Below are 23,318 nucleotides of genomic sequence, written 5' to 3' on the forward strand. Positions count from 1 at the left end.
CAGATTTGCACCTATAACTTGAAGCACAAAGACGGAACAGCATACTCATACATCTGCGCGCGCTCTTAGAAACAAGCGGGTTGCAGCGCTTCCATGCCGCGCTCATTATTCAGAAAACTAATACAGCACACAGAGGCTGCAGCTGCGCCGTTTCAAAAGCAGTCGCGAGATTGAGACAGCAAATTACTGTCACGATAAAATACCGTCTGAAATTCACTTAGTTTTTCCTTCAAGTGCAGCTCCAACAGCGCAGTAAAGAGGTGTTTCTTCCCTTAAGGCAGCCTAACCCAACGCTGCTAGAAAAATCAGCGAAAGCATTGAACGTGCTCAAAGTAGGAAGTATTTCAATGAAACAATTAACTCCTTCAACAGGCGCAGCTATAATAACACGAGAGCTTCATTTAATTTTAGGCGCATATAAGCGGCGAGTCACATCGGCGCTTTCGTAACGTAGCAGTCTGAAATCAGAAACACATACTTTGCCTCTCGCGCAAATGGTATTCTAGAAATATGTGCACGCGTGAGCGGGATTCATGAACGAACCACTCGGAACGAAATGTAAGCCACCTCTTGTCGAGCCGACCTTTACCCAGCTTTCAAAATGAAGTGCCCGCAAGCCAGCGGCGGCGGCCAACGGCTCTGATGACAGACACGGACGAATCCATACGTGTGCAACGAAGGGGAGATGGGATGGAGCTCGTGGGTTCTTCGCGGTGTTTGAGCACGCCGGCCATTCGCGCCGGCAACGAATTTTATTCACCCATCACACTACAAGCATTCCTCCAGCGCCGCTTGAATACAACTTTGACAAACGTCTCGCGCTCCAGTCTATAGCGTTACAAGACACCTTTGCTGAAACGTCGGCGTCCACGACGCGCACCGAGTGAGCGTCCATACGTAGCAAGCAATGCACACCTCAAAAAGAACAGCACTCCATGGTCCGGACAGGCGATAACACAAAGATAAGAAAATAAATGTAATCCACCACTGAACGAGACTGTATGTAAGTACGTTTTCGGAGGTGCAAAGTAAATTGAGCTCACATGGCGCTAACTAACACACAGTTCCATTTCGGCCGTCATTCACAGGCTAAACGACATTTCTGGCCGCGCATCTACTTTGAAACACGAAAAATCTAGTAGACAGCTCGCGAGGAGCGGCGTATCAAGGGCATCGCACAGACTGCCTTTCCGAGCGTTAGTAAAGACAGCGGGACAGAGATAAGCGGCATTAGTCGAGAACCCGATGGCTTCCGCCTTAGAAACGAAGATAGGCGCACATAATCTGTTCTGCACACACAGCTCTGCTTAGAGTGGTTTAGGAGACCAAATGAATAAAATATAAACGTGTAGACTTACCGTAAGCGGACGATGAAGCTGGATTTTGGAGAAAACGTAATCCGCGAAACACACGCCAAAGCCATTGATGCAGCCATGCACAGTGTTGTTTGCAGCCCGAATGATTTTCCGCCGTCTCGCGGTAAAATGGGTAAAACGTGAAACAGAAACCCATTTCACGGTTGTATCTTTATCGCTCGCACTCTTGCCGTGTGGCAATTGGTTTATAAGCTTAAATTCTTCGCTTACCCTCTAAAAATCTTATTGTTTTCGTGAAAACAGAACCTAAATCTAACTTCTTGTCGGTATACGCGCCGCATCTCCCACCGAATAGTATGTGGTACAATTCTCAAGTAATAATTATAAGGTTGCATAGCATAACGTCTATTTTGCGTGTATTCGTGTTTAGAAAACTGATATGCGCCACATCAGCGTGTCATCGGCTCCGAAGCAACAGGTGCAAGGGTAGGAACGAAAAAATACTGGCTTTGTGATTGTTGCGTCGCAGCACTTATTCACGTGAATACAAACTGCAAAGGTAGAAATGGCAGATGTTAATCGCACAGAGGACCAGGCTCTTCGAGATTAATCTAAGATGTTTCTAAGGGATGGGCGCTTCCTTGAATTCTCACACCCGTATTTCCCCCTTTATTTTCAGGACGTTTTAAAGAGAAATGTAGAACCGTTGATGAAATGTTTCTGATTTCAGCGCGTTGGACAGTAACGATCGAAAGATGGAATGGAATTGTGTAGAGCGATTCCTTTAAGGGAAAGCGTATTCGTTTGACGTAGTACAGTTTGCGGGCGCCCTTACTTCAAGAACGGCTGCGTTTCCTCGGCTACTTGTTAGCACTAAATATCTAATTGTACTGACAATATACGTCACGGTATAACGAAAAGGAGCTTGTCAAGGCTCCTGAAAACAATATACAGGAGGGTGTTGTAATGGCCTTACGCAATACTTTTTAATTTTCGTAATAGCGAAGGAGGTGGGGGACTCCCGACATAGTTGCGGTCACTAGATGCAGGTCCCCTCAACATGCAGTGCAAAAAGAAATTGACATTGTTCTGGACTTAGTCGAAAGTCAGTGTATCGAACATTGTTAGATAAAATTACGATTGTTATAGACTGGTCTATAGGCAGTAGACTATCTATAGTGTACAGTCTATAGACGAAAGGAAATTGAGGTAGTTGTAGACTGTAGTCTATAGAGAGTCTATAGACCGTCTATAGACAAAAGGAAATTGAAGCAGCTATAGACCGTAGGCTATAGAGAGTCTATAGAACGTCTATAGACGAAAAGAAATTGAGGCCGCTATAGACCTTGGTCTATAGAGAGTCTATAGACCGTCTATAGACGAAAGGCTATTGTGGCAGCTATAGACCTTAGTCTATAGACCGTCTATAGACGAAAGGAAATTGAAGCAGTTATAGACTTTAGTCTATAGACAGTCTATAGACAAAAGGAAATTGAGGCGGCTATAGACCTTAGGCTATAGCGAGTCTATAGACCGTCTATAGACGAAAGGAAATTGAAGCAGTTATAGACTTTAGTCTATAGACAGTCTATAGACAAAAGGAAATTGAGGCGGCTATAGACCTTAGGCTATAGCGAGTCTATAGACCGTCTATAGATGAAAGGAAATGGAGGTAGTTATAGACTTCAGTCTATAGAGAGACTATAGACCGTCTATAGACAAAAGGAAATTGAGGCAGCTTTAGACTTTAGTCTATAAAGTGTCTATAGACAAAAGGAAATTGAGACAGCTATAGACTTCAGTATATAAAGTGTCTATAGACAGTCTATAGACAAAAGGAAATTGGTTTGGTTTTTGGTTTTTGGGGGGTTTAACGTCCCAAAGCGACTAAGGCTATGAGAGACGCCGTAGTGGAGGGCTCCGGAAATTTCGACCACCTGGGGTTCTTTAACGTGCACTGACATCGCACAGTACACGGGCCTCTAGAATTTCTCCTCCAAAGAAATTCCAGCCGCCGAGGCCGGGATCGAACCCGCGTCTTTTGGGTCAGCAGCCGAGCACCTTAGCCACTGAGCCACCGCGGCGGCAAAAGGAAATTGAGACAGCTATAGACCTTAGTCTATAGAGAGTCTATAGACAGTCTGTAGACGAAAGGAAATTGAGGCAGCTATAGACCTTAGTCTATAGAGGGTCTATAGACAGTCTATAGACGAAAGGAAATTGAGGCAGCTATAGACCTTAGTCTATAGAGAGTCTATAGACCGTCTATAGACAAAAGGAAATTGAAGCAGCTATAGACTTTAGTCCATAGATTTTCTATAGACTGTCTATAGACAAAAGGAAAAGTCTATAGGATGGCTATAGAGTCTATAAAAAGTCTATAGAAAGTCTATAGACCATTTTTATAAGGGCTTGGCCAGCGTGCTTCTTGGCACTCCTGAAGCTAGACTGTTCCAGGGTAATGGAATAATGGAATTGAGTGGGCGAGTTGGTTTTCCAGGAACTGACCTGGAACTGTTCCAGGAACTGACCTGGAAACTCCAAGCAAAGGAAGTTTCCCAACTTTTGCCTAGGCAGATGCGTCATCGACCCTGTCCAAGGGCCGCACCCACCAGATTTGCTTCTTGGCGGGAAAGAAAGGCGGGAACCGAAGGCAAAGCCCTGTTTAAGGGCGTTCGTCCGCCTCATCGAGTCTCAAGAGCTCTTGTCTCCAGCGCTTCCCTCATCATATCGGTAAAGTGCGTGTATTTGGTTCATCATGTAATTAGAATGGCATGCTGTCCCCCAAAGTCTCCCTGAGTCCCGTCACGTCATCCTCGTACCTCCTCCCGGCCCGACTTCGCTACATCGATCCCAAGAACACTTTCCCCTCGTGCAGATGGCACATTGACAATCTCAAAATCAAGGTGGTGATGAAACGGTGAATAAGGAGCCGATTCACACCGAAAATTACAAATGACCCATACAGAAAGTAAAGTAAACAAAAATCCCTTTTCGCCTAAACAGCGTTCTAATTCTCTAGATTTAGGGGAAAATCCCTTGGGTTGGCAGCACTGCTTGCCTCCAAGGCGGGGCCTTTGATACCTTACCATCTCCTCCCCATTCCCTCCTTACCTGCGATGAGACGCCACACGAGGAGGCCCCACGGGGCCTTACATAAGCGGAACGACATTCTTTATTTAGTTATTGTAATTGTTCCGGTTAGTTAGGTGCAGCCTTGGTTGCACAATTTAATTTGTTGTTCTAGCCGTAAGGTTATTGAACCCCCAGCTGCAATTTTCAAGAATGCGGAAGTGATTTGTGAGGCTGAAGTTTACTTTGTAAGGGCATGCTATATCTTTTCCACGCTTGGCTCAAGGTTCGCTGCTTAATTTAACACGTGCGGGCGCGTGGTGTTGAGCCCACCAATATTGCTTAAAGTTTCCTGTTTACTGCAACTGCGGCTAAGATGTTTTAGGGAAATCAAGTTACATGTACAGACAGCGAGGTGTTGGTGAATTTAGAAGAAAGGAGGTGTAACTCTGTTGATGAGGCAGAGGGAGCGGATTTCAGGCCATGGTCTTGCGTATCGAGTCCGCGACTGGACGGGGTGTGAAGTGGAAACGGCATACAAACGCCGCCAGTGGATGCTGTGGAATGTACAAGGCATGAACAGCAAAGGTGGTACAGGACAACCTTGCCTTAATTGTTTGCGTACCTCGACAGTTGTCACATATTTTATATCCCCCGCTGCAATTTCAACTGTATTATCTTTGTATTCTTCCGGTAGAAAATAATTAACACAGCAGTTTGTTCACGTTGTCGTATGCACCGCTTATATTGAGAGGTCTGTTCTCCGTCTTAGCTATTTCTGTGCATTGCGTAAGCACGAACGGGCTATCATCTAAGCGCCTGCTCCTTCTGAACCTTTGCTGATGTTCTCCGAATACCGTATTTTTTTCTACTCATGACTGCATTTTTAATTTCCCCACCTACATTTTTTGCGAGCACTAAACTTCGCGAAGCGAATGTAGCAATTACCAAGCTTCCTAGAACTTCCAGGCCGATACGTGGCCGATGCACGGTGCCACACCCACACTGAACTCATCTTAGCACTAACTCAGCAGTAAAAAAAAGTATACTGACGGGTGGCGCCCTTTTTAAGACGACAATTTTAGAATCCACAGCCTCGCCAGAGCTGAACGCATATTTTCTTGGTAAACTTCCCTCGCCCATATGGCCAGAACAGAACATTATACCCGTAAAAGCAGACAATAGCTCCGAAGCCTTTTTCCCTCGACGTTGGTTTCTAAAAAATTCACGGAAAGGAAAACGAAATGAAGCTACAGAAAACCACACAGGAATTGGTCAAAATACTCGCATGCTTTCCAGCATCGAACCGTGGGAAGCAAGGGGAGCTATTTTAAAAAAGACGTTGCATTTTCTCTGGAAATATATTCACGATAACTAAGCCCCGTACAAAAAATATCTGGTGAATGATGCAGCAGAGTACGTCCAGTCGATTGCATCTACCGGTTCTCAGCATTTTGTAATTAATCCCCATGTACTTACATCGTGACAACGCAGGGGGTAGGAGTTGATAGGGGATTAAACACGGCTCAATCGGATTAACTGCGATGTCATGAAGATCAGTCAGCGCCGTTTTCTGGCGCACTCTTTTGAGGGGCACCTTTCGTGTCGTTCTTTGGTTTCATTCGACTGTGGTTACCACCTTTTTGGTTCTTGTCTATGCCTAATTCTTTAATGCACACGTATATTCGGTAAACGGTAGTTTAAAAGAAGTTTATTTTGTTTGTGGTAATATTGCATGCCGCCGGGCACCACTCTTGTGAAGAGCCGAACTTGTAAATTGAAAATAACCATTTACAAAAGACAAAGGACAAGAGAAGGAGTGTTCACGCCACAACGACCACAGTTGGTATATTGTATTTTCAATTATTTTCCATTTACAATGTACCAACTTACCCGCATTTCAACCCTTGAGCCGGACTTGTACTGTGCTGTTGTAGGTTGTCATCAAGGACGAAAGGACGTCCCTGCGATAAGTTCTCCTGTCAGCGCATCCATGTAAGAATGTAAATTGCGTTTCTACCATGCCCTCTACGGACTTTTCTAGACCGCCCGAAAACCGTTGCGTGCTGTACGTGCTGCAAATCCGATGCTCCAAGAAACCCCGAAATTTCTTGCCATGAACTAGCGTCCACCGAAAGCTTTCAGAATTTGTGGCTGCGCAAAATTTCGCGGCAAAGCAGATGCAAGACCAGGTGATAGCTGCATTTCTTCTGGGGTGTTTTCTGCCCGATCCGTTTCGAACAGGAAGACTACAGGAAAGGAATGAAGAATAAGGTGCTGAAACCAAAGGCGTTTCCGACCGTTTCAGTTTGTACCCAACATACAAACAACCGCTGCATTCAAAGAACCAGAGAACGCTGATCTGACGCTCTCAAATCGCACGTGAGCGGTGCATCAGAACAAGGTGTGTCGAATGCATTGAAGGCTGAGAAATACTTAGAAGCACAGACGTGACTGTGGAAAACGGGGGATGCGAACATCATCGCAGAATGCTGTCGGACGAATCGGAAAGCCATGCTGCGGGCGACTGTTTCGCTACCGAAGTATGCCGGCTAACAGACAAACAAAGGAATAAAAGATATAAAAAGGAGTCCTGCCTTTGTTCAGAACCAAGTGGGCCAGGTTGTTCATTGGAAGAACCTGATCAAGTTGTTTGCGAACAAAGGCGCTTGTCTGGCTGAAATTATTTCCGGAAAGCTTAATTAGTACTCACCACCTTTTACAGACATCGGTAATATTCAACAATTTTACGTCGAATTATTTGATAAGGCACTTTTATCCCAGGAAAAAAAATGAAACTCGAAAATGTGTGTATACTATGCAAAAGTAAACAAAAGACTGACCATTTGCGAGCTTGCTCTAAACACTTTCAATAAATAACTCAATGCGTCAAATTACATCGCCTGTAGAACTTCTTGTACTGTAAAAATTAGCTGCCCATGCGAACACCAACCGTGAGCGGATTCGTGTTCATTTTTTATTTTTTCCACTTACAAAAGTATGACATCATCGGCTTGCTTTCTCATCGAGATTGTTACAAAATGCTTTCTATTTGCAAAATCGCTGGACACAGGGCGACCCACGCAAGCCAGCGGGTTCGCGTAGAAATGTACTTTCTTTGTACCACACCAACAATGTTAATCACTGGCATCGATTTGGCAGATTTTACAGTAGAAACTTCGTGGACTAGAACAAACGATGTATGGAATGGCAGGGCATATTGCGAAATCACAGCCGATAATTGGACTAGATATGCAGCTGCTACCCTGACAAGCGCTTCGACTTCGTCACCGATAGCCAGCGCTGTGGCCGCCGCGGCGGCACAAACTGGACCTATCGCCATCACCGGTGGCGGGGCGCATTCGGCGGGTAGCTGCTACAGGAAATCGAGCGGCCGTGCTATAGTAAACGCTTAGTCCGACTACGAAAAAATTCGCGATGTTTTGACAGCGAATTTTTATACCTCTTACCAACTCTAAATTAAAAACGCGGAAACAGTTTCCGTATGCCTCAAAACCATGTTGCTGCTGGTTCTAATTACCTGACCGCTAGAGCAATGACCTAAATTCTGGAAACAGGTCTGCAGAGAACAAATCATAAAATAAAATAAACAAGTTATCAATTTAGCGCTGCGAGTTCGTTCTGCTCTTGGTGCCTTGATGGGCCGACGTTAGTGGTGCCCCCTCGTGTGGAGCTCCCTTGCGTTCCACAAGTCTGAGCGCAGAAGGAGAGCGAGGGTAAGCAGGGAACGGGGAGGAGAGAGAGAGGTATAGACGCTTTACAGCGCGGAACTATGGGTGCCGCCATATTAGGTCACGTGACCACTCTTCCATCGCTGGCCTTCTGACTCCGCTGCCTGCCTGCGAGGAAGCTTCAACTGCAAGGACGTTCTGCAGCGAGACTTTATTTTGCTCGCAAAATGGATACAGGATGGGTGGTTGACACCAAGCTTTGGCCAAGCTTCAGCGGCCGTGTATGTGCGCTATTATTTGTGCATTTTAGGCCTCTTTTATCTTGTTTTCGTGTGGGTCTTCACGCCGCATAGCGTTGTTTGGTGACGGCGGTGTGCTCGATGTATGTCCTTTCTCGCTTTTCTAACTCAAAAATTGCTGCTGGCATTTCTGTCCTAGTGTGCTTACGACTGTTTTCGTGCATGCGTTTGAAGTGAGAACTTCCTAGATTTCGTTGCAGCACAAGTTAGTTGCACTCTACAAACATGTACTTTCTTTGCAGCTGGCTCGTAACTGCCTCATTCTACAAAAAATCCCCAACACCTGCGCACCAGTCGCTGACAGATATTGAAAACTAATTATTTGTTTCTGATCGGCCGCGTCAATCACGCTGCGACCCGCGCCATATGTTTACGATGGATGAACGGCTGGTATTAGCTCCTGCTGTTCTACTTTGCATCAAGTCGAACTTTTGCTTGCTTGCGGAAGGGATTTTCGAATTTAAGCTTTTTAAAGCCTCCCGCAAAGAGGGCGAGATTTAACGTGCGCTCGTTTGCAAACAAGTGAGGGTTTATGAAAAGCTCTTTTGCATTTAACCTGTAGCTGTTGCGTGGCATCTCCCGATGTAATGCGGTGCGCCTTGCGTACGATGACCGGAGTTTTCAGCCTGGACAGTAAGCCATAACTGGCAGCCGCTAGTAAAATACGAAGTAAAATTATCAGCACAAGCTACAATATTTTTCATTGCATGTTTCTGCACCCGTATTGTTAGATTAAAAAGGTTGGAGCTGAGGACGCATTTAAGAAGCAGTTCCTTTTATTTTTGTTTCGCAGCTACCTTTGCTCAGAGCATAAGTGTATTGTGCAAAACTTTACTTAATTTCTTGGCAACCAACTTTCACCATGGGGACAAATTTTCTATTACCACAAAGCTAACCAACTACAGAAATAGCACATATGACGACATAGTGTACTGATATCATTCTTTATTTCAGCTGTCTACAACTACAAGATTGAAATGCCCGACACAGATGGCAATGCTGCCCTCAACTACCGAGGATTTCCTGAAGGCAGCAACCTGCTTGACAGTGGTCATGTTGGTGTGGCACTGCACCAGCAGAAAAATGGTGTGAGCTGCATCCAGGCAGACATCAGGTCATCGCAAACAGCAAGCCGGACGTACCGAACACGAGTAAATTTTGGACAACCTTCCCCAGCCAGCTGCACATGCAAAGCGGGGCTGAGTGAACGGTGCAGCCATATTTGTGCCCTGCTTATGAAGGTTGTCGAGGCAACATCCAAGGGGCTCACCGGACAGTCACCAACTGACAAAGCATGTGCATGGAACGCGGCAACAGCGAAAAATGTGACCCCGGCAACAATGGAGGCAGTTTCTTCACATAAAAAAAACAGGAACAAAGGCCCGGCAGTTTTTATGGGAAAAGGATGTGCTCCTTCACTTTGAAAAATGCCCTCTCGACATCACCAAGCTGCAGAACACCATGCTACACGGTGTTCTGAAGCCACGCAGGAAATTACCTACAGGTGGTGGTGAAGACGGCCGTGCATGAAAGAAAATTATTTCCTGATGTTGCGCATGACTGACTCGAAAAAGTGAGTCGAGTAGGCATAGAGGCTATCATTAAGTGCAAGTAAGATTGCCTTCTGGATTTTGTTGTTGCATAAGTGTACATTTTGTTTGTCTAAATGCAGTCAGTTTCTATAAAGACATAATGCGTAAAGATTTGCTTTTGCTATGTTCAAAACTGAACAAGCAAGGGACATCTGCTTACGGTTGAACCATCCCAAAATACAGACTGTAATGTTTACCCAGTAATGAGCTTTACAGCAGAGCGTGCATCTCGACATTGGGACATGTGGTATAGCATCAACAAGACCTTCATACTCATTTATACAGTCTGAGCTGTCCACCACGCGCTGTTGAATATGATAGCGCATGAACTGCAGGAGTTCATATCAGGTTGCGACGGTTTTTAGTGCGATGATCTCACGAGGTTATACTTAGCATCTGGGCGCAATTCCGAAGTTCCAGGTGCACCGAGAAACAGCTATTGGTCATGCTGCAGAAGATTTTATTTTTTTCAACTTCTTTTGATTTTAAAGTGCACCTATACATGGTCCTACATTGCATACTGACTGCGTGATTTTCAGGTTTTAGCCACCATAAGCCTGTTTCGAGTATGCACTAGAAGTGGTTAAATTAACGGACCCTTCCCGTACTGCACAGTTCTCCAGCAGGATCATGGGCAGCACGACTGCAAGCTGCTGTGTCAGGCATGCCAAGGTTTCTTCATGACCAATGTGCTGCTGTCTCCTGAGCAAGCTGCAACACTGGCAAAGCACCCTCAGGGAAGTGCAGCATGGCACAAAGAACGATTCCTAAGGATAACTTCCAGTGAGGCCCGTACCATTCCAATCAAAGCTGCCCCTGAGAAGTGGGTATCAAAGCACATACATCCAAGCTTCTATGGTAATGCCAGCACACGGTAAGGAGCCAAATATCTCATTGACTGCAGCCTTTGGTGTGGTGACTCAGGTGCTCTGCATGGCACGCTGAAGTTATTACACCTTGGATTCACAAATGCTATGGCAAGTTTTATAGTACAAGAACTATTGCTAAACACTGTTTTACATGAGATGCTGACAATAGATTGGTTGTGACACCACGATTTTATGTTGTACAGCAGCTCTTTTGCGTATTTGCAGTATGAACTTTCTATTACTGCATTATGCAACGTGGAAATTCGCAGGCCGGATTAGCCTGCAAAAAATGAAAGTATTACTGTCTCGTTGTAAAATGTGATGTAAATTTCCATTGCTTGCTTCCAACAGCAGAGCACAACTTGACTGCTTGTTCATTGCAAATCGCATGCAAGTTACAAGCCTGAAAGCATGAAATTGGAGGTTGATTATTGTTATATCGTGAATGCTTGGATTGGATATTGGATTATACTAGTCACTGTTGAAGTTACTTTAAGATGAGGCGGACTAATTCCTTAGAACATGAATTTAATTTTTACATGAAGGTATGGAAGAGATTTAGAAGCAAAAGGCCGTGCCTGGTACAAGGAAGCAATGAACACGGACGTTGTGGAATGTGGCCTTATCGTCCGACCTGCCACTTCATGGCTTGGTGCCAGCCCTGATGGCATTACTCCAGACTCGGACACAGTGGTGGAAATAAAGTGCCCGACACCATAGACTGCACTCAAGCGTTGTACCTTTGATTCCCTGTTTAAGACCGGCAAATATGACGTGATTGAGAAGGACAACAAACTCATACTGAGCAAGGCCGGGAAGAACAGATATTATCTGCAAGCACAGTTGCAGCTGTTTTGCTGCGAGAGAAGCCAGTGCGGCTTTGTGATTTGGGCACCCAACGAGGCATACAGGGTCTGTTCTGAAAGTTGTGGGACTGTTTTTTTTTCCTGGGTGAACGGGCGGACGAGAGGCGGTCCGCGCGTGCAGGATCGCTGGAGGGCGATATTGGGAATGCTGGGGAAAATCGCCAGTCGGCTCTCGCCCGTTGAAGAGCGCAGGTCGCTTGCACTATGAGCGCCTGTCGAAACATCTCGTCATGCAGAATCATGGAGCGTTTATCGGATCAGCGATACGCGATCAGATTTTGTGTAAATCTTGGTAAAACGGACACAGAGACTCACGATATGATTAAGGAGGCCTACGGTGACGCTGCCATGGGCACACCAGTGGCGCAGGCTGCTCCGAGAAGTTAAGGAAAGAGTGCAAGACTACGTCCGCTCGGGACGCCCTTCGACCAGCAAGACTAACGAAAATGTGTAGCGAGTCAAACATTTACTCCACAGCGATTGTAGGATGAGTATCAGAATGATTGCTGATGACTTCATCATTCCTCAAACCCAAGTTTCCTCAAAAACAAGGAAAGTGTGCGCGAGTGTTGTCAGAGGAGCAAAAGGCCTACTGCCTTTTGCAAAAGCGCAACTGCAAAAGCGATCTGCCAGGATCTTCTTCATCATGTGAATGAGGACCCCGATATTTTGCCCAGAACAAGGCGGGAACGCTGCCTCAGCCACTCTAGAGCCCCGACTTGGCCCTGGCAGACTTTTTTCTATCCCCGAAAATTAAATCTACGTTCAAGGGGAAACATCACGGATTAGTAGAGGCGGTTCAAAAGGCCGTGTCGAGGGAGCTAAACAGCATTCCGGTCCAGGCGTTCCTGGAGGCGTACGAAAACTGGAAAACTCATTAGCAGCAGCGTGTAGGTGTGTAAGGGTGCTACTTTGAAAAATTATGATCGTTTTTACTACTCTTATGAATAAATTTTATTTAAAAAGAGTCCTACTACTTTCAGAACAGAGCTGTATGTTATCGAGGTGCCCTATGACAAGCAGTTCTTAAGCAAGCAAGTAGCACACGTTGAGGAGTTCTATTTATCACACCTGCTGTCAGCATTTGTTGACAGAAAAGCAATAAACAGGTTCTCACTCCAATAAACTAACAAGATTCAACTAGTCGTCTCGTCATTAAGAACATTTGACCCGGTTTATTTGTGCATGCAACATCAGAATCGTCAAATACGTCTCTGAACATATAAAAAGAATGCAGGCACAAAGCACAAACCAACAGGCTCGTACCCTCACCTCATACTGAACATTTTTCAACGACGCGCGAGAAGAGCTCCTCAAATGTTACAACGACTCTTGGCTCGACGGTGCTGTTCCTCAAGAATGGAAATCGAGTCGATTGATACCCCTACTAAAACCAGGGAAATCTCCACTCGAGCTCTCATCGTATAGGCCAATAGCTTTGGCCAGTTGCGTAGGAAAGGTCATGGAGAAAATGATTTTGTCGCGCCTTGAGTGGTACCTCGAACACTACAAAATATACCCCGACGCTATGGCCGGCTTCAGGCGGCGTCGCTCTTATATTGACAATGTCGTTGACCTCGTATCCACGGTTCAACAACAGAAGCACTTGAAACGTTTGTCAGTGGCACTCTTTCTGGATGTAAAAGGTGGCTACGACAACGTGACCCATGAGGCCATCCTTGATGCGCTGGAAACTGTGGGCATCGGTGGTCGGATGTTTGCGTGGATAGAGAGCTATCTGTCCAAAAGATCATTTTTTATCCAATGTGATGATGGCCCGACGCCTGCGCATTACACCTACCGTGGCGTGCCCCAGGGCGGTGTCCTTAGCCCTACATTGTTTAATCTGACTCTCATCGGCCTCCATGAGAACCTCCCCAACACCGTCCAGGTGTGTATGTACGCCGATGATATCTGCATTTGGGCCTCCTCTGTCACGCGTCCCCAGTGCGGGCAAGACTTCAGCGGGCAGCATCAATCACTTCTTCCTATCTCCAGAAGAAAGGTCTCAGCGTTTCACCGGAAAAGTGCGCGCTAGTGGCATTTACACGTAAATGTATGACTCCATATCCGGTACGCATCGACGGTCAAGTCATTTCTTACAGCAAATCTCATCGTTTCCTAGGGATCCTGATCGACCGCAATTTATCATGGAGCCCGCATTGCACTCTACTGAAAAAAAAAGCTAACATCTATCGCTCATTTACTTCGATTTCTGGGAGGAAAATCATGGGGCTCGTCGGTCCAGTCAATGCTGGAGTTGTACAGAGCTCTATTTGTGGGATGCTTGCGGTACAGTACACCTGTACTCTCAAACACGTGCAAAACTAACATGCGTGCCCTCCAGTCAGTGCAGGGTCAGGCCCTTCGCACATGCCTAGGCCTCCCTCGGAGCGCATCAACACTGGGTAGCATTGCTCTCGCCAAAGACCACCCGATCTCTACTTATATTGTCCTAGACTGCTTGCGAATGCACATACGTCATATCTCAAGGATTCCACAGCATCACCTTGCGCCCTGCCACTACAGAGACCACATTCTGCATTTGCGAAGGTGATAACGACGCAACAGTCGTCGATCCCACAACAGTGCACCCCGGCAGCACTACCTCCCTCTCCTCTGTGGTGTACGCGGCTCCCATGTGTGCGCCTTGCTATTCCGGGGATAGCGAAGAAGTCAAATTTATCGTCGCCAGCCATTAAGCAACGGACACTGTCCATGCTCCACTTCGAATACTGGGACCGTACTCACGTCTATACGGATGGATCAGTAACCTCTACTAGTTCTGCTTGCGCTGTGGTCGTTCCATCGCGACAGACTCAAATTCACCAACAAATTTCGCATCGGACTACCTCTACTGGAGCAGAGTTGGCCGCACTTCTTGCGGCGGTACAGTATATCTCACAACAATCACCTCAAAAATGGGCTGTTTTCTGTGATTCAAAAGCTGCCCTACAATGTCTTCGATCTGCCTTGAGACATAGCGACCATGAGCAACTTATAGCGGAGATACGATATCTGCATCACCAGGCAATCGAACAAGACCATGAAATCATCTTCCAGTGGGTACCAGGCCATAGCGGCATTGTTGGTAACGCCTTAGCTGACGATGCTGCTCGATCGGCTCACGAGACAACCAACACTGTCCGCATACCCCTGACAAGAGCTGACGCAGCAAGGCACCTTCAACTGCTCGCCCGAAACCTGACTGTAACGTCGTGGTCTGCCCCTGGAGGTTGGACACCCCGCTCGCATCACTTCAACCTCTTGATCCAACATCATATACCATTCGGCCTCCCCCGCAGTGATACTACGCTGTTGTGCCGCCTGTGGCTGGGAGTGGCGTTCACAAACGCCTATTCCAATCTCATCTCAATGGCTGACTCTCCTGCGTGTGGCCAGTGTGGTTGTGACGAGACGATCAGCCACCTCCTTTGTGACTGCCCTCGTTTTGAGCGAGAGCGCGGTTGCCTAGTTGCTTCTCTGCTCCGCTTGGACTCGCGTCCTTTAACAGAGTCTAACGCTCTGGGGCCTTGGACGCAACCTTCCAGACAACGGAAAGCGGTGAAAGCGCTCCTGAATTTCCTAAGGGACTCGGGGTTGCATTCCCGCCTATAATCTAAGTTTTCTGTGCGCGCCCTCTGTCCCTGTGACATAGTGGTCGATGGACACTTGACAGACTCATTTCTTTGCCGCTCTTTTTCCTTTTTCCCCTTTGTTCCTCTCCCCCAGTGTAGGGTAGCCAACTGGGCATCGCCTGGTTAACCTCCCTGCCTTTCCGTCCTTTTCTCTCTCTCTCTCTCTGTCATCATCCCAAAAGTAAATGCAGGGAGTACAGGCAATAAATATTCAAAAAGAACGACAAAGTAAGACATCTCCTATATGGTTTTAACAAAGGTTTCTATCATGCAAGTCAATGCAGAAACTCCCCAACAAAACTTTGCATTGCATTTTAAAAATCCGAAGTCCACACAAACGTCAGACCTACACTGTACACCACAGCTGCAAAGCAAGTGCCCCTAAGTAAGCCGAAAACCAAACCTCAAACACTGAGCTGCTCCACTCATAAAATGCACTGACCGATTCCACCTGTACCATTCTGCGCATACAGCTATGGATGTCTGGGCTTGATGCCTTGCCAATAATGCTTTTTTCTTCAACTAACATCTTACACACCCACTGCCAGTGACAAAAATACAAATACTGGTTGTGCTCATTTTACTGTATTTTACCTGAAAGACAAGTTGATTCTGGTTAACAGCTGTGAAGATTTGCATAAATCGGATAACACAATGTAGCCATCCCCCCCCCCCCCCCCCCTTTATACAGCCTACACTGAATGTGAGAAAGCACTTGCTTTAGTTGAAGCATCATGAGGCATTGCATAACCATGGTCCAGAAAAAGCACATGTAAAAGCATTAGACAATTTCTGAAGGGAATGAATGGACTACATAGCCCTTCAGAGGGAAAGCAAAATTTCAACAGCGAAGGTGTCAAGCTGGAAGAACATATTTTTACAACCATCAAGACAATGAAATAGGCTCAGAACGTCAATCTAGGTAGCTCAAACGTGCTCTTCAAATGATTCCAACTTCAGTTCCTCAAGGAGAAAGAGTGCTTTAGAGTTTGCTCTTCCTGGACGTAAGCTAGCGGACTTGAAATTTCTGGCAAACACTTCAGTAATCGGATGGCATGGAAGAAGGCTCGAAAGTGAGTTGTTTGTAGCGGCAAAAATAGCTCGGAGCCGTTAGTGAAATAGCTCGGAAAATACCTGAATAGCATATATATATTGAAAGATATATTTAGGTCATCAACAGGAGCCTGCCAGTACACCAGCATGCTAGAGGAGGTAATTCGTTGTATCTTGAAAGTGTTTACCTATGGGGCAGAAACTGTGAAGCCAATGAAAATGCTTAAAATAAATTGAGAGCAATGCGAGCTATGGATATAGACATGGATCGAGTAGGTTGGTTAAGGGAATAAATGCAATTTAATGATATCCTAGTTGAAACTGATTGGCAAGTTTGCAGGGGTAAGGTGGCTACAGCTGGCCCAGAAGCTTTAACTGAATGCCGGTTTGAGGAGCCTTTCTCTTGCAGAGAACATTAGTGACATTACTGAGTGAACAGAGAACATGGGAGGTGCATAAAAGCAAGAGAAGACTAGAAGATGTGGCTACTCCCCATAAATCTCGATGCATCATTCAGGTGTGTTTTCTACCACTTCCAGATGCTTGCCTGGATGCGACGGTGCCTGAGCACCAGGCTCTGATGCATCACCATGATCTCTAATCAGATTTGGTTGGAGGTTGCAGAGCCCAGCGATGGCACCAAGTACAGAGGGCAAAATGCATGTCTAGAACGGCCGAACTGCGTGCTCCGGGCCGCTCAGAGCTACGTGCGCGACGTCTAGCGATATAACGCCTGGTTCGAGACGACGGAGTGTGGGCATGCGTGGCCAAACTGATAGCGCTGCCTGTCTTTTCGGGGCTCGCAGGCGGCCGCGGCTTTACCTCCTTCTTTTGTCGTTAGTAGCGCTGATTTGCGCTACCGTCTGCGAAAGCACATACGCGGCAGAGTGCACACTACTGACTTCTTTTTTTTTTACTTTCTTTTTGTGCGCTTGCAAAGCTCTGGCGAGGAGCAATTCACCGCATCACATACGCGCCGGTGTACTGCATCGTCATCACGGCTACGAGCCTTAGATAATGGAGCGAGGTTTGGCGTTTTGGCGTTCTTCGGCAAATGCCAAAATAGGCATGTGATTATTGAAAGCATACTGGGGCCTCAGGTGAGGTGGCTGTCGTCGCACAAAAAGAAAGTAAAAAAAAAAGAAGTCAGTGGTGTGCGCTCTGCCGCATATGTCCTTTCGCAGACGGTAGCGCAAATCAGCGCTACTAACGCCAAAGCAGGAGGTAAAGCCGCGGCCGCCTGCGAGCCCCGAAAAACGGCCAGCGCTATCAGTTTGGCAGCGCATGCCCACACTCCGTCGTCTCGAACCAGGCGTTATATCGCTAGACGTCGCGCAAGTAGCTCTGAGCGGCCGGAAGCACGCAGTTCGGCTGTTCTAGACATGCATTTTGCCCTCTGTACATCATTTGCTATGGGTTTCTTTGCGAATATACTAGCAGGGAATTGCTTCAAAATCCTGAAGCATTTGAGACGCCTAATTGATCGCTCAACATAAATCTGAAGTCTTGCCAGGCGACGCGAAGCTACTACCTCTGAACGACAGATCTGCGGCCGGCCTTTGGAAAAGCTTGTGAGTGAAACTTTGACACATGGTGGCAGCAGGTCACCTATGTTAATGCCACGGTCAGCGAGGACTTCATCGCCTTGCGTCAGGTGGCCTAAAAAACCACTGTCAAAAGTGATGAAACGATCGCTTGCACGGCCACTATACGGTTTTGACATAAACTTAATAAACCCACTTCGTGCAATGACGAAGAATTTTGGCCGTATTGTGCGATTTGTAGGAACTAAGTTATATTTCTCCTGTGCAGCTGCCCAGGTCTGTCAATGAAAATTTCGAAATAGTCCACAATACAAGTTACGGAGTAATTCTCCTCAAAAACATTGGGCAGTGTGCTCCATATTATTGCTCTTGGGCCCCGCCGCGGTGGCTCAGTGGCTACGGTGCTCGGCTGCTGACCCGAAAGACGCGGGTTCGATCCCGGTCGCGGCGGCTGCATTTCGATGAAGGCGAAATTCTAGAGGCCCGTGTGCTGTGCGATGTCAGTGCACGTTAAAGACCCCAGGCGGTCGAAATTTCCGGAGCCCTTCACTACGGCGTCTCTCATAGCCTCAGGCGCTTTGAGACGTTTTGAGACCAAACCAAACCAAACTATTGCTTTTGGCAGCCAGAACACTAAGTACTCTCTGGTAAACTTTGCAAGTTGTGTTAGATTGAAGCAGAAAATCCTGCTAATGGCTGCCGTGGATGCACCAAAACTTAAGGCGAGGTCATTAAGCAATAGGCCAAGACGCAGCCGCATCAGTGTAAGTAGGATTTGGCCCTCAAAGGGCATGGTGAAAGGGCTCTTCACAATAGTGGAAAGAGTGTGAACCAGTTCGTCAAATGCTACTTTTGACAGACCTGTAAAGAATAGGAAATGACAGAAAGAGTTGAGTATGCACTGAAGATAGTCTGGAGAGCACTGTCTGCAGTGACTGGGGCCTGCGTGCGAGTGGTTGCATACACATGGTCATGAACAGCCGCTGGCTCCTCCACTTGAGTTGCTTTTTCAGATGTTTTGGCAATCTTTCAACTCCATCCACAGGCCAAGCAGCGATCAACAAGATTCTGAGCTCCTTCTCTCCTGCACAACGAAGGATGTGGAGGAAAGTGAGACAATATTTAGCGCGGTGGTCTGCGCTAACAGGCACACAGGATAAAATGACCATGCTATGCAAGGGTTACACTACAGGGATATGACTTGAATGTTCTGACTGTATAAATGTGGGCTGCATCGCACTCCTGTAGCAACTTGGAGAAGTACTGAAAGCTTTAAAGGGACACTGAGGAAAAATTGAAATTGGCCTCTATCGATATGGTACTGTGTTCTAATCACAAAGAGATTATGATAAGCGAACACTGAGCTTTTATGAATGGGAAAAAAACTAAATACAGGGGTCACCATCATTGGCCGACAATATACAGAGTTGTTCTCAGTAGCCCGTTAAACACTGCAAATGCAGCAAAAATGCTGTAATGCAGCTTACAGCAGACGATGAACCTGTGCACTGCAATGGCTATACATACACTGACTGAAATCAAGGCTGCTCTCATGTGCATTGCTTTACGTTTCAATTTGCACAGCAGGAAACCCCAAGCATTGTGAAAAAAGCTAAGTTCCAAACATACATAGCTGCATGTGGCAACCGGAATCTGATGGGAAAAAGAATGAAAAGATGGTAATTGCTTTATTGAAATGCAGATTGTGTACCCCTGCAGAAATAGGCATAACTCCTGCGCACATGGCAGCATGAGATGCACAATCTGGGTCGAAGCCATGAATTGTAACTAGGCTGGTCGTATATGAGCGGTTGCAAGAAATTTTAATGCTAATTGAACATGACGATGCCAAAGTTGGCAAAACTAGTAAGGAAGCTCACAGTGAGCATTTCATGACAGCAGCAACTTTATTTGTAAACAGATTCTGCTGTTGAAATCCTTAACCCTTTCACACGCTATTCTTTTTTCTCCACTCAAATGAAACAGTACTACCAAAAATGAATCTTCAAGCATTGACGAAGACAGTTCTCAAGTGCAAAATACTAGTAGAGGTGTTATTATGGAAACAGCAACAATAAATTTATGCAATTTATGAACGATTGTGGGTCTAATTTCTATTTCGAAGGTGCATATTACGCTTGAAATTGTAAAAAAAAAATTGATGTCATTAATGGTGGCAAACTATATTTGCACAAAGATTGTAGACGGCGTGCTACCCCGCTGACGAGATCGCTGCATATTTGTTTACTTCATTCACTGTATGGCACAAAAACCACCTTATTTGCGACATGAAGGATGCAAAATTCACTTGGAATGAAGAAAGCACTGCTAAGTGCAGCACACTCTCAGCTAAACAAGCAATATCCGTAGCATACTACAGGATTAAACTGTGCATATAATTAGTGAAAGCAAACGTGCATGTTTTGCACACAAGACAGACTAGCATAAAAGCACGTAAATGAGAACCCATAAAGGATAATTCACACCACTTTACTGTACCTATGTGACAGATCCTCTGTTGCAGTGTTGATGGGCAGGTGATCATAAGCTGCAGCACTCTCTTCATCTTGCTCGCCTAATGAATGCTGCATGCCCCTTTCCTTGCATGACAAACATTGAGCTGTTAAGCACGCCCCTGGCGCCAAAGTTGTGACGTCGTGCCCCCGTCGTGCCCTGTTCCCTTGTGGTGAACAGTGTAAAGAACTGCACAGTATGAAAATACAAAAGAATAAATAAACTGCAGTTCAGAACAAACTCCAAAAGCCATACCGGTGTTCGAAGGTGCAGTGTTGGGTATGCATTGTCTTTAATGAGACGCCCATCAATGAAATGAACTGAGCATACCTGCAAGACATGTGTATGAAGGCCACATTAAGTTCTGACAACCAGTGCAAGCGGACTACGTCAAACACCACACATTGAAGGAAATATGTAATATGTTCATTCTAACTAAACATGTAATATGTCGATTTCATGCAACTGTCCAGGCACTGCACTTCTGCTTTGTGCTCTTCAAAAATATATCACCATAATATTTTCTCAATGCATATTTGAGAAGTTTTGTTTTCTATAAACCGGGGCACACAAGAAATTTTTTCAACCGGCGTCTGCACCCACTCAAGAATAGCTCAACAGCATTCATCGGCTGTGCGATGCCAAAATTCATTAACAAAAAAAATACCAAAACAACGCCTGGAAAGCTTCTGGTCGGATCCTATCTCACGTGCGCAAACACTCGCATCTCCCCGTTGTGGCGAAAATGAAATGCGGTCAGCAAGGCATGTTCGCGTAAATATTTAAAAACGAGAAGGTAGAGATAAGGTATTTACAGTGAAACAGATTTACGCTTCAAGCGCGAACGCACAGCCGACTCGAAAGGCACCGACTAAATGCGGACATACACATCAGCCTGTTTAGCTCGGTCCTAGATTACATTATATTTGCCATTAAAAGAGCAGGCTCTAAGTCATACTACTGTACTCTCAGATTAACATTGAATGCAAGGTGACTGAAACGATACTAGCAAACCAAAACCTCCCGTCAGACCATGTACAGAAATTCTTTTCAACAGCGGCTTGAGGGTGCGATCACTGACGGCTGCCGGCGTTACAGGTACCGTCAACAAACGACCAGAGCAACTGGAGTTTCACTTTCATCCTGTGTACTCACCCTAGCCGATTAGCCGGGGTAGAAGTCTTTCCTCTGCAGGTTAGCGATCTAATGCTGTAGAATCAACTTGTTCTTCTCTCCTTGCGGAAATCTGTGCATCGGAAATCTGTGCATCGCGGATAATCTTCGTGATGTTGAAGCCCGTGTGTTTCGCAAACAGATATGTTCCCAGCCTTCAAATATTCGTCACAGTTCTTGCAACCGAACACGGAACATGTTTTGCCTCTACTTTTCCACATTTTGGCCCCAAAGCGATGCGGATACAGCGGCGAAGTTAGCAGCCCGTAGGCACCAGCTGCTGTCGTCTGAGATCCTGTAGGCCACTTATGTCGAGACGGCGGTGGCGCCGCGAGCACCAACTAAGCAAACTGCTCTCTGTAAACGGTCTATAAAAGGCCGCGTCTTGCAGAGAAGTCCCCAGTCGCCTGCGAACGCTTTGGAGTGGCTACCCTATGAAAATTTATCGTACGTCTTCGTTTGACTACGCTCCTGACTAAGAGGCTTTCGTTCTGTGCTTCAGTAAGTATAATCGGTACATATTCATAGCTGACTCACAGTAGCAGTGAAAGATTTTCGGCGGTGCGCGTCTCTGTAAGCCTCAATTCTGGTTCCTTGATTCGCAGGTGACAGCATGGAGGACCCCGGTTATTACAGCGAGTGGGTAAGCAGCGTCGACGACCTGATGCTCCAGGATACACCACGGTCGTCTACGCCACTGCCGAAAAGCCGGCACGATTCCCAGGAGCAGTCAAATCCGTCCAGTTCGTGGGTGTCTTCCACAGTTCCTTGCACGTACTCGTGCGACGCATCAGTGATCAGCTCCGGGCCCTGATCCATTCTCTGTCCGCCGTTGCGACCAAAGAAAATCTCCGTTGAAGAATCTGTGTCTCGCTGCCATCGGAGCCTACAATTCTCTGACGGTTGCAGGCATCCTGACAAAGGCGGGCGCGATGATTCCGAGGAGTTCCCGTCAAGCACTAGTGACGCGGAAGGCGCTCTTTTTGCTAATGAGTTGCAGGAGTGAACCAGCGAGACGTCTTGGAGTTTTCTGGATAGCCTGGAGAACGACTCCGACCAGCTGCCTGCGCTCTTCCAGCGCTTCGCTGTCAACGCTTCTGCCTGTGCAGTTTGCCGTGAAAGGCAGCTCCTCCGCTTGCAGCGCGATCGGATCATACTGCCACGTATCATTGCAGTGTTCGTTCGTTCGTGCTGAAGGCCGCAGGAACGGGGCGCTATCATTTTTCTTCTTGACATGTGAAGCTACCGGACTAATCTCGATTCATGACTGCCATGACGAAGTGCATCTACGTTTTTCCAGATTGCTGTAGTTGATTTTGACCGGTTACAACGAAGTTTCCTTGACGGCTTTCAGTTGAACTATGCAGAGAGCGGCGGGCATTCGTAGTTCGACAACTGACAAGCACGTTTTCTGCTTACGCCCTGTCGTGCTGTTCAGTTCTTTCGCTGGCGCAAGTCAGCCCAAATAAAGGGCTACGTTTGCAAGTCGTGTTGCTGTCTTCCTGACCGCTCGACTGCCGTCACTACGACTTGAAACTACGAGCCCTGAATCTCCCAGACACGTCTGTCGAGCTATAACGCACTTCTGGAATCTTCGGAAGCAGCGACGAGAGCTTAGAATCCTTGGAATAAGCTGCATTTGCATGGTAAGTGCACTAAAGTTGCATAGCGTGCTTAATGCTTGCACACA

General features: G+C 46.5%; 1 protein-coding gene and 2 pseudogenes across 1 annotated transcript in view; 1 reads left to right on the forward strand and 2 right to left on the reverse strand.

The window, feature by feature from the left end:
- Window positions 1–12,416, forward strand: part of LOC149356326 (aurora kinase C-like) — a 46,637-nt gene extending 34,221 nt beyond the window's left edge. The window contains exons 10-12 of the mRNA XM_089576309.1: window positions 8,113–8,125; window positions 9,334–9,530; window positions 12,384–12,416. Of these exons, the coding sequence (XP_089432435.1) occupies window positions 8,113–8,125; window positions 9,334–9,530; window positions 12,384–12,416 (243 nt within the window). The remainder of the gene's footprint in view (window positions 1–8,112; window positions 8,126–9,333; window positions 9,531–12,383) is intronic.
- Window positions 12,417–16,906: 4,490 nt separating this feature from the next.
- Window positions 16,907–18,734, reverse strand: LOC149356327 (uncharacterized; annotated as a pseudogene).
- Window positions 18,735–18,787: 53 nt separating this feature from the next.
- On the reverse strand, window positions 18,788–22,447 carry LOC149356328 (uncharacterized; annotated as a pseudogene).
- Between the last annotated feature and the right edge of the window lie 871 nt (window positions 22,448–23,318).

This window comes from Amblyomma mixtum, chromosome 3, assembly GCF_055824585.1.
Source record: "Amblyomma mixtum isolate Tamu chromosome 3, ASM5582458v1, whole genome shotgun sequence".
Taxonomy (NCBI): Eukaryota; Metazoa; Arthropoda; class Arachnida; order Ixodida; family Ixodidae; genus Amblyomma; species Amblyomma mixtum.